Source organism: Fundulus heteroclitus, chromosome 11 (genome assembly GCF_011125445.2).
Source record: "Fundulus heteroclitus isolate FHET01 chromosome 11, MU-UCD_Fhet_4.1, whole genome shotgun sequence".
Classification (NCBI taxonomy): domain Eukaryota; kingdom Metazoa; phylum Chordata; class Actinopteri; order Cyprinodontiformes; family Fundulidae; genus Fundulus; species Fundulus heteroclitus.
Genome location: NC_046371.1, coordinates 15,861,359 through 15,879,745, shown reverse-complemented (window position 1 = coordinate 15,879,745; position 18,387 = coordinate 15,861,359). Strand labels below are relative to the sequence as shown.

Genomic DNA, 18,387 nt, shown 5'->3' with positions numbered 1-18,387 from the left:
CATTTTGGGCTTTGACTATCAAATCCAGGATACAGATTTTCAGACTTTCTTTTGTGGAAAATGGAAATCCCCACATTATTTGTAGTTCTCAAACATGCCATAGTAATTGTTAAACTGTGTGTCTATAGCTACACTTTATTTGTCTTCCTGTCTTTGCTTCTTGTTTGTATTACTATTTCGTTTTTCTGCTAACGCATGCTTTGCATGTTTTGTTTTATCTTTTTACATTATTCTATTGTTGCAAAACATGAGTGGTGGTATAAGTATGATCTGTATGTTTTTTGCTTTATGTTAATTCTGCTTTAATTTCCACAACAGCCCTAAAAGAAAGCTGCGTAATATGCAGATGCACAGACATGTGGACTCCCTTGAAATCTGGTAAACCCCAGAGGAGCAATTTAAAACGGACTCTTTACACCATTTCCACCAACAGCAGACAATACTTTGTAATTCATTCATGTTCATTACCATTTTTTAAATTCAGATAGAAAATTTCTGATGTGTGTTGACAGAGACAAAGCAATCACTTTTCATCATTTTAACCTTTCTCTGGGTCCCAACCTGTTCATGACCATGAAAATGCCACAATACACACATGTTCCTTCCCCCCGCATGTGAATACTATTCTTCGCGGCCTCAGGTGTGCACGCTGACACACTCTGCTCCTGCAGGTCCACACACACCTCTCAGGTCTCAGCTTCAACACTGAAGCGTGAATGACCCTCTGCATTCGCCTCTCTGACCGACATCCTTGCTGCTTCCTTTGCAATACACAAACAGCTCTCCCCAGCTTTCTGTTTGATGTTGCAACTTTATTCATATTTCCTGTCAGCCTGGGAGATTTATCCTCCAGGGTTCTCTCTTCTGCTTCAAATGCCTTTGTGAATCTCTCTAGATTACAAATATTACATCTCAGAGGGAAGAGAAACTGCTGAATAGCGACAATTGCACCACAATCCAGTTAGGGTTAATTCGGCATCACTTTGAGACTTTAAAAAAAAATGAAATAATTTCTCAGTTCAGAGATTTATCGATCGATATACGTATATCAATGTTAGAAAAAAAAGGGTCAATAAAAAGTTCATAACAGTTTTCCTTCCTTTTGCATTCTAGCCTATTATGTAGGTTAATATTACGTTGCTTACATTCTCTCAACCAATCACAAACACAGACCCTGGAACACTCGATCAATATGATTTATATTTTATCGATCTGCTTTTGTTTTTTCTTTATAGTCCAGCTTTATTACACAGACTCATTACATGTTGGATAATCCAAGTTCCAGGTGTTTATTTCTAATTAGTTTGTAATTATGACAAATGAAAACAATATATGTTGCTATCAAAATGTACTTCATATACTACTGTGAAAAAGTTATTTTCCCACAGAAATGTTGTATTATGGCCATGTTTGGACTATATAATAATGGGAAACCAGACAGTTGTCTGTAAGACGATCAATGGTGATGTCTTTAAGGGGAATATTTCCATTTATGTCCATGAAAGAGTGGCTGTTCTCAGAGTGCTGAGTCCAAGCATATTAATGGAAAGTTGAGTGGAAGGAAAAAATGTGGTAGAAATATTTGGATGAGCAAAAAAGGGGAAAACTGCCCGCACCGAATGGATTGTGAAGCAAAGTCTACCCATGAGGAAACAATGGGGGAGAGTCACAAGGTGCCAACTATGGATGGAGACAGAGGTTAAACAGCCACCACACACATACATATACGAGATGTGAGCTACAACGGTCACATTACTTGTGTTAAGCCAGAGCTGAGCATCCTAAGCACCTTACATGCAAAAAGGACCAAATTGTTCAGTGGTCCAAAGTTTTATTTGCAGAAGAAAGTACATTTTGCATTTCATCTGATAAGTGAAGTCTAGAAGAAGAGTGGAGAGGCATGGAAACTGAGTTACATGAGGTCCAGTGTGAAGTTTCCACAGCCGGTGATGAGTTGAGGAGCTGTGTCATCCACTGGTGTCGGTCCACTGTATTTTATCAAGTCCAAAGTTAATGCATCCATTAACCAGGAAATTTTAAAGACCTGCTTTGATGAACACAACATCAATGTGCTTGATTAGAAAGCAATTAGGTGTGACCAGGACCAAGATGGGAAACCTCTTAGAGGCTGCAAAATATGTTCACCTTCCAGCAGGACAATCTGACTGAGCTAATTTCTAAAGTAAAAAATTATCCAACCATTTTGTCTTTGGATGTGAAAAGTTAGTATAGAAACTTGCTTTTGTAACTGCATTATACAACGACCACCACATTCCTTTGCATTGACTCAGAGGGGCAAGGATATAAATGCAGGGCAGACTTTTTAGACATTAATTTTAGAAAAACAAAGTGAACCAGGGCAATCACCCACTTTATGTTAACATTTTCCAGTTAACACGTAAAGAAAGGTGTTTTTTGGGGGTTAAAAACATTTTTGTAAGTATCTACATCTCTATTCCTTCCTCTTCAAACATATGCAGTAGTTAATGTTGCTGCATCCAATAAAATCCTCCAAGATTATGTTCTTGGAGGATAAATTGTGGTTGTAACAGCAACACCATAGGACGTAGTGTGAAAAATATCAAGCGGTACGATTACCTCTGCAAAGCACTGAGAGCTCTGTAAAACGACTTCTATTTATTGTCTCTATATTAAATCCAAAAATTGTTTTAGACAAAAAAAAAGCAATAGGAAGTTTTGCAATGGCATTTTTCTTCCAAACTAAAGTATGAGATAAATAACTAATCATAAACTAGTTAATGGGTGATACCCTTACGCAATGATACAATTAACCTTTAACACCCAAGGAAAACAGTAAAGTGCTTCATAATGTTATGGTTGTGTATTCATTGGTGGGTTTATTGCTCCAGAAAGTAGGCCATTAATAGTAATAACCTACTAAGTATGCTCCTATATTTCGCCAGAAAGCAAAACATTGATGGTGGCGTTAAGTGTTTATGCCAATTTTGCCACCCCACGCCATGTCCTGGCCACCCCACTGGCCAGTGTAAAATGTAGCATCAGTTCAGCATTTCATCCCATTATGCACAGCCAGCAAGGCAGCCGCTCTTCTTCACCTTCTATTGCACTTTTTATTTGTATCTGCCAGTACCTACTTTCCCCTACTAATTGTTTTGTTTTTCAATAAATACATATATAACAATGTGTGTATTCTGGAGAATGTAACAAAAGTAATTTCCCCCTGGGATTATTAAAATATGTCTGATTCTGATTCTAAATGAATAAATGTACACCTTATTCCTAATGTAATTACACAATAAAAAAGGAATTGTTGTTCAACTCAAAGTGTTAACTGTACTGTTATTGGTCTATGGACATTAGATAATTACCATTCAAAATCAAACAATAAACCAAAAGGTATTAGTAGGGCTTTACTTAAGCCTTTATGATAGTGTTCTACAGGCAGCTTTGTTGTAGGACCACCCCCTATGAAACATTTCTGGAGGCGCCACTGTGCTACGAGCTGACCGGCTGGTGGCGCTAGAGAAAATTATTTTGGACCACATCTCAAATCCAACGTGTCACAGTTTAGAAACCGCACATAAAGCCTTTGGTGCTGAAGTCCATGGTGGAGTTGCGGGGAAGTATGCAAACAGGCTGCAGAGGCTCAGTCCAGCCCACGGGTGGGTGGGATCTAACGGGGAGAGGAGGGCCAGCTTCTGTCGGCCCGCTGTCACTGTTCAGCTCCGCGGGTCATCGCACCATCCAGACGGTGAAGAATCTTAAACAGGCCTCTGAAATTATAAAGGTAGGAGCTGAACAACCGGAGCTGTGAGGAGTTTTCTCTCCGTGTGGCGCGTCAGATTATCAGCCCGCCCAGTGCGCTTCTAACTAGGCGGCAGATCCTTGATGTAAAGGAAATGGGTCAATATTTGCCGAAAAGAACGATAAGGGGATCAGCGCTGCAGGATCGGCAGATCCGTAAAAAAGTCGCACCTGCAAGTTGCGTGAAACGACGCAGATCCGCTATGTGCATAAGCCGTGAACCGGATGTGCGCAGTCTGCGCGTACTGTCCCTTTAACTGGGAACCGGCCGGCCCACCATGTTGTTATGGAGGCTTCGCTGCACTCATGTTACCGCACTTTTCTTTGTGCCTGGAAGCAAAGGGCTGCTGAAACTGCACCACAGCAGGAGGATATAAAGAAGAAGGGAGCGTGTAGATTTAGTTTACAGAAACAGAAATGTTTTCAAAAGATGTTTGAAAACTGTCAGGATTCAAGAGCAAATGTATAAGATCTGCATATTTATCATTAAAGAAGAATGTATCCTCGTGTTTAATGGTATACAGATTATATTATTACATCTATTCATCTGTTCTATATATATTACAGAATCATGCACACATTTGTAAAGATTCATAATACACTTTAGCGGCACAAAGTTGAAGTTGCAATCTTATTTGTATACCTATAAGTCTCTTGTATAACTGTAGTTATAGTTGGCCCATTCCTCCTTAAAACTTTTAGTTCATTGAAATTTGTAGACCTTGCTATATAAGAACAGCTCCTCAAAGCTCCCATCACCGCAATTAGGCTGGGGTCTGGCCTTTGACTGGGCCATTGCAACGCCTCCATCCTTCTCTGTCTCAGTTGTGCTGTAACAGACTGGCTGCTGTATTTAGGATTATTTGCCACTTTGGCTTAATGACTGAATGAGGGCGGCATCCTGTGGCTGCAAAACAAGCTCAAATCATCCCCCCTCCACCACTGTTGACAGTCATAATAGTTGTGATCCCTTCCCCCATAATAATGCAGATATTACATTGTGCATCGTTATGACTAAACGTCTCAGCCTTGGTCTCATCCGTTCCCATAACACCGTGTTCCAGAAGTCTTTCGACTCATTAAGGTGCAAATTGCGAGCCTAAGTTGGAGGTTTGCAATAATAATCATAACTCAGTCGATTCTCTAAAGCCATTGCTTACATCTTTCCTTCTTGGCATTGTATTATGTTTCAGATCAGGTTCAAGACTTGCACTTTTACAGAAACTATCTGGCTGCTGCTAAACCTTTTAAATCCCATGGAAGCAGCAAAGGCGAACAGAGTTTTAAGGCCTTGACCATATTTTTCATACCTTTTTAGTTTGACTCCAGCTACTATTATATATTTTTTCTGTTTTAAACTGACACGGTCAATAATCCGCTGCTCTGAACCATTCAGCCTTTGTGTTTTGGTTGTAGGATGTCTCGAGAGCAGCAGGCGGTGGCTCGGGCCAGGAAAGCCTTTGAAACAGGACGGTCTAGACCTCTGGAGTACCGGATCCTCCAACTGAAGAACCTGCAGCGCTTATTTTTAGAAAGGCAGAAAGAGATTTCGGACGCCATCAAGAAAGATCTTAATAAAGTAAGTGACATCGCATTTCCCATTTTAAATAACTGTACTCTTCATTATGGTTCCACCCTTATATCAGGGGTGCAACAATACATCGATCCACAACGCTATATTGATTCAGTGATTAACGATCCAATTACATCGATCCAAAATGAAAATATCAATCCATATTGGGGATTTTAAGATGCACCTTTATTTTGAAATTCACAAGGCATGATTAGTATTTTGAAATTAAGAAAAAAATTGTTTTTTATTTAAATACCTTCTTAGAAATAAAATAATCCGGGGAGCATTCTGGGGCTAAGGGTCTTGATCAGGTGGCAGTCTGTGGGATTCACACCGAGGAACTTGCAGCCTTCAAATGGTGCAAGTGCACTGCTCTAGCCCCTAGACCTCCACTGCAAATTGCACTATTCAGATTTTTATTAAGCTCAGGTAAACAGATTATATTGATATTGATTTTTTTTTCAGCTGCTGAATGTCTTTTCTGAATTTCTGATTCTTACACCAAAGTCCAATCTGTATTTCTCACTCCGAGTGTTTCTACACTAGCTAACTTCAGGTCTAATATGATTGTCTCCATCGTCAGAGCGAAGTGGGGACGCAGCTGTTCGAAACTCTAGGTCTGGAGGGGGAGATCGGCTTGGCCGTCCGGAAGCTGAAGGAATGGGCAGCCCCCCGCCCCGTGGAGAAGAACCTGCTGACCCTCTCTGACACGGTGTACATCCAACCTGAGCCGCTGGGGGTGGTGCTGATCATCGGGGCCTGGAACTACCCATGGGCGGTCACCATCCAGCCGCTCATCGGAGCTATCGCCGCAGGTACTATGACTCGTTTTGTTTCAGAGGCGAATCAATTGGTAGGGTGGGGAGACCACTTGGAGTCTTTTGGTTTAATCAGGGGATTTATCTCATTTGAAGGTAGACAGGTGGACCCGGAGTGGCATTTGTTGTGGTTGTGGAGGACCTGAACACATGCAGAATTTAGGCAGGATAAAAAAAACTAATGCTTTCAATAGAAAAGAGCAAGTAAACTTAAGACAGGAGGAAATAAGTGGAACCGCAGGAAATAGAGGTACCTGAACTTGGCAGACAGGAAAACGGGTGAATCTGGCAAAAAGCTGGCTAAGCTGAGAGGTAATTAAACTGACGCGATGATTACAGAAGAAGGAGGAGATGGTTGAGTAGCGACAGGGAGGAGATGTAGGGGGGAAAGGAAGGATCCGAAGGGAACGGAAAAGTCTAGCTGGGAAATGTTACGACATAAATAAACAGAGAAATTAACAGAACACAATACAACAAGGTCTCTTTTAATGTGCAATTAAACGTCAGAGACTACAAAAAAAGCAAACACAGAAGAAAAACAGGGAGAACAATAACTCAGCACGACATTACTAAAAGCACGAAAACCAATAAATCATAACAAAGCTGTATAGAGATCCAAAATGAGTGGAAACAGGATGTAATCATGCATTTTTTTAAATTATTATACAGTTTAATTAAATCATACAAAATATCTGATCATTTCAATGGCTATGTATGCTTCACTATCGACATAAATAAACTGACATGCAACGGTTTTAGGTACATAAGAAATGCTTTGCTTACAAGTATAAATTGACGACCCACAGTTGTTCTGATGCACCAAGCAGTCACTAAAGTTTGCTCAAAGCTGCGTAAACCGATATAACATTTGAATAGGTTTGCATTTCCAAAATATAAAACACGAGAACACTGTGTGAAAGTGTGTGTGTGCATGAGGTTTTCTCTGGGATTCTGTCTTATGATCGCCACCGCTTCCCCTTTTTTTTTTCTCCACAGCTTTGCCAAATGCTTCATATTTCCATGTAGATAAGTGGGTCAAAGCTCATCCTGTGAACGTTACACCACAATCATGAGTCCGGAGTTTTAGAGATTAGCTGCCCAGTCACTGAGAAATATCTTGCTCTCAGTAATTCAGCTGTTTATAAATGACACTGTGGATGTGTTTCTGGAAGTGTGGGCTTACAAGTCTAAACTCAAATAACATGCTGCGTTTTTAAAGCCGCTCTGCGCTCACGCTGAGGCTCTTTAACCAATGTTTGGCCTCTGCTCTGATTTCTTTGTGATGCAGACGTCCGCTTTGGGAGTGGCACCGCTGCTGTTTAACCATGACAATGCAATAATCTAAGTATATCCCCAGTCGTTGCTCTAACCGTACTCTGAGTTCTGGTGCAGCAGCTCATCTGTAACTCTGTTGGATAAATGCTACTTAGATTTAAATATTCAGTATAAAAGGAATGTGCCCTGCAGCACGGGCCCGCTTGTTTGTACATGATGGACTTTGCTCTGGCCGTATCAGACCTCGACTCAAAAGCCTGTGTCAGCCCGGTGGGTCAGAAGTCTATGATAAACCTTCATAATAAAATAACTCTTTAGGCCAAAAGTCGCTGACCGCACCATCTTCAGGCGACTTGAAATCACCAAATTTGCGGGTTAGTATTCTGCTATCAATGCTGAAATTTATCAGCGTGTGTTGATAAGGTTGTGCCACACGTGTGTATCTGTTTGTCTGGCTCAAGGTTGACTGAAATATTGACTGCCAAAAACATCCTGATAAGCTTATTATGGTAACCGTGGAAAGAAAATAATGTTTAAATCGTCTTAAACACAACGCAAACTTTAAATTCATCACATTTAAAGCTTAACTTAGCTTTAACCTCGTCTACTTGCATGAGATGTAATCTTTGCACACACCTGCAATAAAGTCCAAAGGATACTGCGGTTATGTTGTGCAAGAATGGGAGGCCGTCGACAGAGACGATGCTGATCTATCTGATCCTTTAAAGTCTTCAGGAAATTCAGATGGATTATCGGAGCCGCCCTCGTGTCAGTGAGGGAGGTCCTGACTAAGTGCAACACTTGTTCAATAGTGACACTACGGCTGTAGAAGCATTCATACGCTTCACACTTTATCAAGTCACAGCCTCAAAATGTAATTTTTATGTGATAGATCAGCACACATCGGTATATTAATGGGAATCGTAAGATAAATGACGGTTTTCAAAATGAATCACAAATAAAGATCTGAAAGGTGTCTCATGCCCCTTTATCAAGCCACCTTTACTCTGACACTATTAAATAAAATCAAGTCACCTCATTCACAAAGGGACTCCGCCTGCAGGTAGTTTAATCTCCATATGGATGCAGTTGTCCTGTGAGGGCGCTGGAGGTGTGTTAGAGAACATTAGTGAACAAACGTCATCTTGAAGTCCACGTTTTCAGCATATCATTGAACACTGTTCAATCCAACATCTGAAGCTGGAACTAATATGTCACAACTACACGCTTACCAGCACACGGCTGTCCACCTATACAGACAAGGAGCCAAGAGGCCTGTGGTAACTTTAGAGGAGCTGCTGAAATCTGTTGCTCAGGTGGCAGAATCTGTGGAAAAGACACATCTGTCCTTTGTGGGAAAAGTGGGGCGAGAAAAGACAGCGTTGAAAGGCACAGGATGTCCTGTTGGCAGAAAACAACGCTGCATATCATCCCAATGAATATGATATTTCCAAAGTGGTGAAAGCTTTCCTTCAGCCAGAGCTGGGAAGCTGGTCAGAGAATGAGAAGATGGATCCAAGATGATCCTGGAAGAAAAGCCGTTAATGACTGGAAAAGATCTGAGACCCATATTCCAGCATATTCATCTATCAGAGTGGCCCATTTAAAGTCTAGAACAGTGGTTCTCGAATAGAGTGTGTTGGGGGTAAAATACAGGCCTTCTAATTCCCTCTAACTGTGACAACAGCACCCCCTACTGTTTGGTCTGTTTATGCAGTTAATGGTATAACCAGGAAGATGTCTGTAGATGAATAATATTAATAAACTCCTAAAAAAAAGTATAAAATTTAATGCAACTGATGTTTGTTTTTAGTATTAATAGGTTGATTTTTTTTATTTTCAGCTTGTCTATTTTGAATCTCTGAATTGTATTGATGACGAGGTTCATGTGCTGTGTCCACGGGCAGTGAACATCCTTTGTTTTGACTGCAGGTACGACTCAGGCCAAAAACATTTTATAATGTCGGTAATAAACAGTTAAAAACACGGGTGGCGATGTTGAAAACTTTAGTTGTTAGAAACCATTGTCGTATAATGTATTGAACTGGTGTACATTTTAAAAATGGATTCTGGGTAATCTTCAGAGCGACGGCTTTAACACATTAAAACAGAAAACAACAAAAGGTACATTTATGACCGATTTTGTTGGGATGGTGGGGGTAAACATGATGGTGGAAAACAAACTCGACCAAAATCTAACTGAAGATCTAAGACAAAACTTGTTCCATTCAATCTGCCTGAGGTCGGTATGAAAGGATGCAGCGTTCAGTCCTTTCTAAAACAGGATCTTTCTGTCATGTAACACCTGCTGCTTTACTCATTCACCTGTCCAGGTAACGCGGCTGTGGTGAAGCCCTCAGAAGTCTGCGTTCACTCTGCGAAAGTCATGGAGGAACTCTTGCCGCTTTACATCGACAAGGTAAGGGATGACCCTCATAAGACAGAGGAACTCAGTTTGCTTTACCAAAGCAATGTTCTGATATGGCCTCATCGTGCAAATATGAGAAAAGCAACGACTGGATTTTCTCAAATACAGCATAAAAAAATTATAATAATGGAGCGTCTGCAGACAACAACACATAGAAGAGCAACAATGAAGATAACATTTTGTAGCAAACACTGATGCAGATCCTGAGGATTTCAGTCGAACAAAGAAAGGAAAACAGAGATAATAACTTTTTTTAATCATATCTGCTCTACAAATGAAGTTTGATTTAGTGGTGCAACTGAATTTGAACAATGCATAACAATTATCTTATTGTCATTGTAAATGTGGTTCTAAGGGCTGAAAAGCCTAAGAAACACATGGTTTGTCTTTAAGGAGCAACGTTTTAACAGTGTTGAAAGATCTGGAATTGATTGAAAATGACTAGAATACGGAAAAAAATATTTGGATTCCCAAACTTAAATTCCTCACTGCAAAAACTGAACTAAAAATAAGTAAAATATTCTTAAAATTAGTGTATCTGTCCTCGATTTGAGCAGGTAAATAAGATGATCTGCCAATGGAATAAAAATTTTGCACATAAAATAGGAACAATTCATCTCCATCATCTTATTTCAAGTGCAGTATATCTAATTATCTTATTCTAGGGGTGAAATACTCATTCCATTGGCAGATAATATTATTTACCTGCTCAAATCAAGGACAAAAACCCAAGTTTTAAGAACATTTTACTTATTTTAAGGTCTGTTTTTGCAGTGCAGTCTAACCTTCAATTTATTTATCTGTTTATCTGTTTCGTAATCCATCTATCCATCCGTTTGCATGTCCTTTCATTCATCTGTACATTTGCTCATCCATCAATCCATCTTTACACTCTGCGGCTGCAAACTTTTTTTGTGCACTTCATATTCAAAGCCTGACCTGGGTTTAAATTTTCTCCGTGCGTAAATTAAAACATGCTTATAGCCGAGTCTTAGATGTCTGCTAGTTTGAGTCCCAAAATTAGAAATGCCAAATTAAAGCCAGACATGCAGGGAGACTCGTTTGGCATCATCTTAACGCTTTGTGTATTGGAACAGCGGGAAATGAAATAAAAGCAAAAGTCTCAGAATAAGTTCGGCGTTCAACCTCATGAAGTTTAAGCTCTTGGTTTCGTTTGAAGGAGCTTTACCCCGTGGTGACGGGAGGCGTTCCAGAGACCCAGGAGCTGCTGCGGCAGCGGTTCGATCACATCTTCTACACCGGCAACAGCATGGTGGGCAAAGTGATCATGGAGGCTGCGGCCAAACACCTGACCCCCGTCACCCTGGAGCTGGGCGGCAAGAGCCCCTGCTACATCGACAAGAACTGCGACATCAGCATAGCCTGCAGGTCCGCCGGCGTCTCCGCTCTTCGCATAAGACGTTTGCCTTTGTGCCATATTTTCTGCAAATGGTACAACTGAACAGAATCTCTGCTGTGCTCAAACCCTCCCTTTCAGACGGATCACCTGGGGAAAGTACACAAACTGTGGTCAGACCTGCATCGCCCCAGACTACATCCTCTGTGATCCCGGCATTCAAGACCGGGTCATCGAGGAGGTCAAGAAGTCCATTAAGGTACGGGAATGTCCACTCTAGTGGGGTTATGGTGGGTTAGAGGATTTAAAACGTCACATTACATTATTGCTATGGAAAACGATTTGTTGAGATGAAATGATCAAATCTGAATCACCAAAAGGAGCTTTATTTAATATTTGATTGTTTTTTTTGGTAGGATTTTTACACAGACAGCCCAAAGACATGCCCAGACTATGGACGCATCATCAACCAGCGGCACTTTAAGAGGATCATGGCTTTGTTGGAGGACAGCACAGTGGCTGCAGGGGGAGACAACGACGAGTCAGACTGCTTCATCGGTAAAACACCCGGCGGACCACATATGTTTCATTTGCAAGTTCCATATCGCTTCTAAAGCTCATTTCTCAGAGTGTTCGGCCTAAAATATCAGGAAAAGTGCCCACGTACGAATGAGTCTGCTATAAAATAGGTCTTATAGGAGTTTACATTTAGAGTTTTCCCAGGTATGTGAAAAAAAACCTTGTTTTTACGTTGCCTTTAGCTCCCACAGTGCTGCGGGACGTGAAGCCCGAGGCCAAGGTGATGCAGGAGGAGATATTTGGTCCTCTGCTTCCCATAATTCCTATCAGTGGCCTGGATGAGGCCATAAAGTTCATCAACAAGGGAGAAAAACCCCTGGCTCTGTACGTCTTCTCCGCAGATGAAAAGGTATTCACAGACAGCTTAGAAATAAAGCAAGAGACGCGGCAATATCGCCCTAGCCTTTCCTGATTCAGTTTAGAAATCCAGAAAAGAGAGAAAAGAAGCAGTTTCTTATACATTCATAGGAGTCCACATACACTTAAACGCTTCCCTGAACATTAGGAGCAGCAAATGGCATGTTACTGATTAAATGAAATAAATGCAACCAGTGAAAAGCAACATAATGTCATATTGATATCCACGCATCAGTAACAAGCATATCCTGTTAATTGCAAACATCATAAAACAATGCAAAACAAAATTAAGATTCAAAATTAGCTGACGTGTATCATCTGAACAGAGTGTGGTCTTCACTGCTTTGGATGTTGCTCTGGGTTCTTTTTTTATCTCCTGAATATGTTGTGGATTTGCTTTGTGAGTCCCTCTTAGGAGGGTTCCTCACTTCTTGTTTTTCCTTTTGACATTAAAATTAGTTTGATTAGTTCAAACAGGTGTGACCAAAAAAAAAAAAGAAAGCTGTAGTTGAGTTAAAACATTTTTCATGACACTGAAGTCCAATACTTAGATTCACACATGGGATTTTTCTCTCTGAAGGTGATCAACAGAATGAGAGACGAGACGTCCAGTGGAGGATTCCTGGCCAACGACTGTCTGGTTCATTTTTCGGTCAGCTCGCTGCCGTTTGGCGGAGTGGGTGAGTCCACTGGAACGTAATAAACCCAAATATCAACTCTGAACAGGAGCAGACGGGTTATATGTGCAAGGTTGTGAGTGTTTCCTCTAGTGTCAGGGCCTATAATAGACTACAAACCTATAATTCTAAATAAATAGGTTAAAACATTATCTCATCATGGGCACATATAGAGTTGACTTTAAAAATACTTTATGCTTTAAAATATCTGTAGTTTAAAGGCAAGGCAAATTTATTTATATAGCACAATTCAGTACAGAGACAATGCAAAGTGCTTTACATGATTAAAATATAGGAAAATAAAACGGAATTAAAGCAAGAAGGAGTAGAATTTAGAAACAAAAAAGAACATTAAAAACAGTAAAACAGTTTAACTAGAACAGTTAAAGGCAATTCTAAACAAATGTGTTTTTAATCTGGATTTAAAGGAACTCAGGGTTTCAGCACTTTTACAGTTTTCTGGAAGTTTGTTCCAGATAAGTGGAGCATAGGAATGCTGAATGCTGCTTCTCCATGTTTGGTTCTGGTTCTAGGTATGCAGAGTAGGCTGGAGCCAGAAGACCTCAGTGGTCTGGAGGGTTTATACACTGATAACAAATCTGTGATGTATTTAGGTGCTAAGCCATTCAGGGATTTATAGACTAACAGAAGTATTTTAAAGTCTATTCTCTGAGATACAGGGAGCCAGTGTAAGGACTTTAGAACTGGGGTGATGTTCTCTACTTTCTTAGTCTTAGTGAGGACGCAGGCAGCAGCGTTCTGGATCAGCTGCAGCTGTCTGATCCACTTTTTAGGCAGACCTGTGAAAACACCGCTGCAGTAATTGATTCGACTAAATATAAACGCATGGATTAGTTTTTCCAGATCCTGCTGAGACATCAGTCCTTTAATCCTGGAAATGTTCCTCAAATGATAGAAAGCGCTGACAAAAAACAAAGTTTTTAACCAAACAGTTTTTGCTTCCTTTGAGAAGTCTGCTCTGGATCCAACACCCATATCCTTTATAGAGCAAAGTAACAGCGACATTAGGGAGGAAACACAACCGAACATGTTGGCCTGTGTGCGGCACAAACTTCAATTAACATCGTCACGCTTTAAGTTGCGTCTGACTTGTCTGGTTATCTCCTTCTCCGTGTGCCTTTTGGTCAGGAAACAGCGGCATGGGCTGCTACCACGGCAAGTTCAGCTTCGACCAGCTGAGCCACCTGCGCGGGTGTCTCATCAAAAAGCTGAAGATGGAGGGCGTGAACGACATGCGCTACCCGCCGCACACACCCAAGAAACTGGGCTGGGCCCGCTTCTTCATCCTGAAGACCCTCGACCTCGGCTGGCTGGGCAGGATGCTGCTCCTGGGCCTGCTGGCTGTGGTGGCAGCCGTTGTGCTCCAGGTGAGAAATACTGATCAGTAAAATAAATGGCTACCTTTTTGTTTCTTTTGGTTCTCCTCAAATATGTTTTTATTTTATTTCATTAATTCAATGGTTTCTCAGAAAAAGGGAAAATCATTCCTCTGGTGTATTTTATTGGGATTTTATGTGAGAGACCAAGATAAAACAGTCCATGATTATAAAGTGGCATCAAACTTGTACTTAGGTTTTAAAAGTTGTAAAGCTGTAAATCTGAAAAGTGTGTCGAGCACATGTATTTAGGCCTCTTTGCTGATGCTCGTAAAAAAATTAATTAAAAATCAAGCAAATATTTCCCTTCAGGTTCCCTTCAAGTCATCTATTTAGTAAAATTGGAGTCCGGCTGTGTTTTACTGCATCTCAGTATAAATCCATCAGTTCTGTGACAAACGGCATCATGAAGACCAAGGAACGCAGCAGACAGTCAAAGAATAAAGTTTAACGCACGGTTAGGTTTAAAAATGTTATCCTAAAGTTTGGTTCAGCAAGTTATTGTAATTGCAAAATTACCAAAATTGAAAGGCTAGGCATTAATCAGAGAAGCAGCCAAGACCCCCATGATAGCTCTGGAGGTGGGGTCTGTAACCAACAATGGTTCTTTATTACTTTGGCTAAAAAGGATAAAGAACCAACTTACGCTTTTAATTAAAGATAAAATAATAAATGCAGTTTTTAGCAGTTTTTTGTTTTTTCATTGAATAATTGTTTTGAATTCCCACATTTTTTCCACACTAAAAAGTACCTGCAACAGTTTTTCTGTCTGCTTTTTTTATTTTAGACAATTTTCCACATATATTTACATCCCATAGGAGAACATGTATTCTTCCTGTTCTCCAAAAGTTGTATGTTTATCTTTAGTTTAAATAATAAAAATAATGGTTCTTAGAATATGACAATACAGTTCCTGTAGCAGAGGTTACTATGAAAAGTTGTCCCTTTTTTTTTAAAACGCCATGTAACAATAGCAGCAAACGGGTTTTTGCTTAGCTGGCCTGAGGACTGGTTTTTGGATTGTGGAGGTTGCAGACCTTTGGTCTACAAAATAAAGTCAGAAAACATTCTGTATTTACCTTTAAAATCACTTTAGGAAGGTTTTATCCACCACATGTGATAAGAAGTTAAATAAAGCATTCTCTGAATGTTCCAATTTTAAATTCAGAGTGTAATTCTAATTTCAATGCACCAAAAGTTGGAATAGCCTGGATCCAGAAATGCATTTGTTGTCATTAAAGACAAAATGCTGCACATAAATCTTATGTGCAGCATTCTACAAAAGAAAGCAGACAATGCATCGCTAGGTTTGTGTTGCAACACATAGCAGCAGCTAAGGCTTAGGCTTCATGTTGTGCTACTTATAATAAGTCACTTTATAACATGTCAGTAAACAGTGACTTCAATGAAGATAAATTAGTTATGCATCACCTGTAATGCCATTGAAGCACAGCATGTAGATTAGAAACCTTAAAAGCTCATGCAACATCCTTATAAATTGTTCTTTTCCAGGCAGATCAAGGGAGCGATCAAACGAAGACATAAATTTGAATGAAGACATAAATTTGGATTTTTTTTTCTCTTTTCCTTTCAGAAGTATCTACGCTGAGACAAAGACTCACGTCGAGGGTATTGCTGTCTTCCTTTCCTGTCACAGAACGGGGGGGATAAAATCAGAGTAAATAGACAACAAATCATACTAAGTCAAATCAGCATCTTCAGTAATATGCAAGCCATTTTACGGCTGTTGCCTTAAATCCGTTCACCATTTCAATAATAATAATAGAAGTGTTATTTACCTGTGTTGGAGGAACTTTTGTTTATCGTCATGAATTGATGCTACGTTGTTATTCACCTGTTGGAAGTTTGCACACTTGGTATCAAAAATGAAGAAATCAGCTCTAATGAAGTAACGGAATAGGCTCATGTACTGTGGGACACACAGTAGGAAATGAGCTTTAAAGAAGAATTAATGTTTCCATAAAAAGCTGGAAACATGAAGTTTGTCGATTTTATCAATGGTTTGGTTTTTACGATGCCGCTGTGACCGGGTTTCGGTTCCGTTCTGCCATTTTGAAGTTTTTCTGACAACATCTGCTGCATGAAAATCGTTCTTCCGCCTAGAGTTCGTCTCCGAGTTTGGTTTCTGAACCAAACAGAATCACATGAAGGATATTTTTGTTCAGTTTGTGCTGAAAGCGGTCCTTAGATACAGCAAGCATGAACAAATGTTAAACATTTCTATTACTGCACCATTAACATTTCAAGAACTTGTAATTATTAATAAAAATATAAATAAGTCTGTTTTAATTAATATTAAATATATTTCCACTTGTTTGTGTTTTGACTTGTGTATTTTCTAAAAGTTCAAACATTTTTCTGTTTACTGTTTTTGTTTCATGTTCGCTGAAAAGAGGAAATTCAATTATATGTATTAAAAAAAGTAATGTGTAAATGTGTCATATGTAACCAAAGAGCTCAAATCCATCTGTCACAGGAAGGTTTATTGTAAAACAATTAAAGGAAGGAATACAATAATTATCTAATGGTTATTAAGTCACTTGAACATAGTGCTTCAATTATTACCAAAACAATATTGAATGGGTAAGGCCTGATTCTGGAAGCATTGCACCTACTTGCATTTAAAGAAGGAAATCAAATTGAATCCCTTATAAATACAAAAGTAAATCGAATCCTTAAATAAGATCACAAATAAGTGACTCCAGTGGATTTTTCTGTTGCCGATCATCTACCTTTACATGCCAGATTTCCTTTAATCCGTTAATCATCTCTGTTTAGCTTATTGCTTTTTAAAACATCTGCAGTCGGCTGAGGATGGGATGACAGCTGTTACGATGCTGCTGCCTTGACCATTTCCACAGAATAAAGTCGATGGGTTATTTATTCTTTCGATTTCCAGAATGTCTACGCAACCTTTGTCTCTAGTTTAAAGCTAATATAAATATTAATAATATGTCATCATTTAATGCTGCGTGATGATCCATGATGCCTCATGGTCCTCATCATACCTGAGCTCCATTGCATCTGGACTAAATGAGTGAGGAGACTGTGGCTAGAAGAGTTTCTACGCCCTCTTGTGATGACAAGCTGCAATGGCGCTTGGGTTATGAACTGAATCTGTTCCAGTTATTTTATCGCTCTACTTCCTCCAGCACATCAGGTACTAATTTTTTTTTAGATTTAATTCTGGATTCAGCCTTGGCCTATCCAAAACCTTTGTTTTCTTCTGGCGAAACAACTTCTGTCCATGAATCAGATCAACGCTTGGTCTTGTTGGGATGCAGAACAAAACTGCTTTTTACATCCTCTGTTCTCTTGCAGACACCTAAAGGATTTGGTGTCCTTTAGGTGTCCCCTCGCGACCCCACAAGGGATAAGCGTGTTGGAAAATGGATGGATAGATGGATGGATGGATGCTTTCTTTGGAAGAAATTAACTTTACTCCTCAGTCCAGACCTGTGGAGAAGACAGGGGATTGTTTTCACATATAGGACACAACGAGTAGCATCCTGCAGCTCCTTCAGTGTTGCCGTTGGCCGGTAGACAGACTCCCTGACCAGTTTTCCTCTCGTGTTTTCATTACTTTCTTCATACTTTTCTGTTGTCTGAATTTATATCCACTTTTGATGAATGTCTTTGCTGGGCTACTTTGTGTATTTATAAAATGCTTTTTTATCCTTTGCCTTTGAAAAATTGAGATCATTGAAATGATAATTGACCTATGGCTTTAGCTAAAGCAAGGAAATGAGTCACTGCCAGGAAAATCATACAAGAATGGCTTTGTTTCAGATTAGTCAATCTTGGGAGTGAATTCAAGGGGTGAATGTTGAAATTTAAGAGAAAGTTTTAAGGTGTGCCACCTATGCAACCAAGTTATTGCAGCTTTTAAAATATTCAACCTGCAATTTCTTTATTTTGTATTCAATAATAAATTATTTTTTTTATTTTTCTTAATTAGTTGAAATGTTTTGTTTCCGTCTTTCCTTCTTTTGCTTTTTGATTACATTTTTTACTTGAACCTTTGTTGGATAACATTTATCTTGACCAGGACTTCCTGGAAGAATAGGAGCTGTACCTCTATTATTCCTCATTCCCATCCGGATTAAAGGTGGGAAAGGT

General features: G+C 39.7%; 1 protein-coding gene across 1 annotated transcript; it reads left to right on the top strand.

The window, feature by feature from the left end:
• Positions 1-3,642: 3,642 nt before the first annotated feature.
• On the top strand, positions 3,643-16,623 carry aldh3a2b (aldehyde dehydrogenase 3 family, member A2b). The gene is made up of 11 exons (XM_012881392.3): positions 3,643-3,769; positions 5,203-5,365; positions 5,943-6,174; positions 9,786-9,871; positions 11,061-11,269; positions 11,379-11,496; positions 11,654-11,795; positions 11,999-12,165; positions 12,754-12,853; positions 14,000-14,238; positions 15,842-16,623. The coding sequence occupies exons 2-11, from the start codon at positions 5,204-5,206 to the stop codon at positions 15,854-15,856; spliced, it is 1,470 nt and encodes a 489-aa protein (XP_012736846.2). The 5' UTR covers positions 3,643-3,769; position 5,203; the 3' UTR covers positions 15,857-16,623.
• Positions 16,624-18,387: the final 1,764 nt, after the last annotated feature.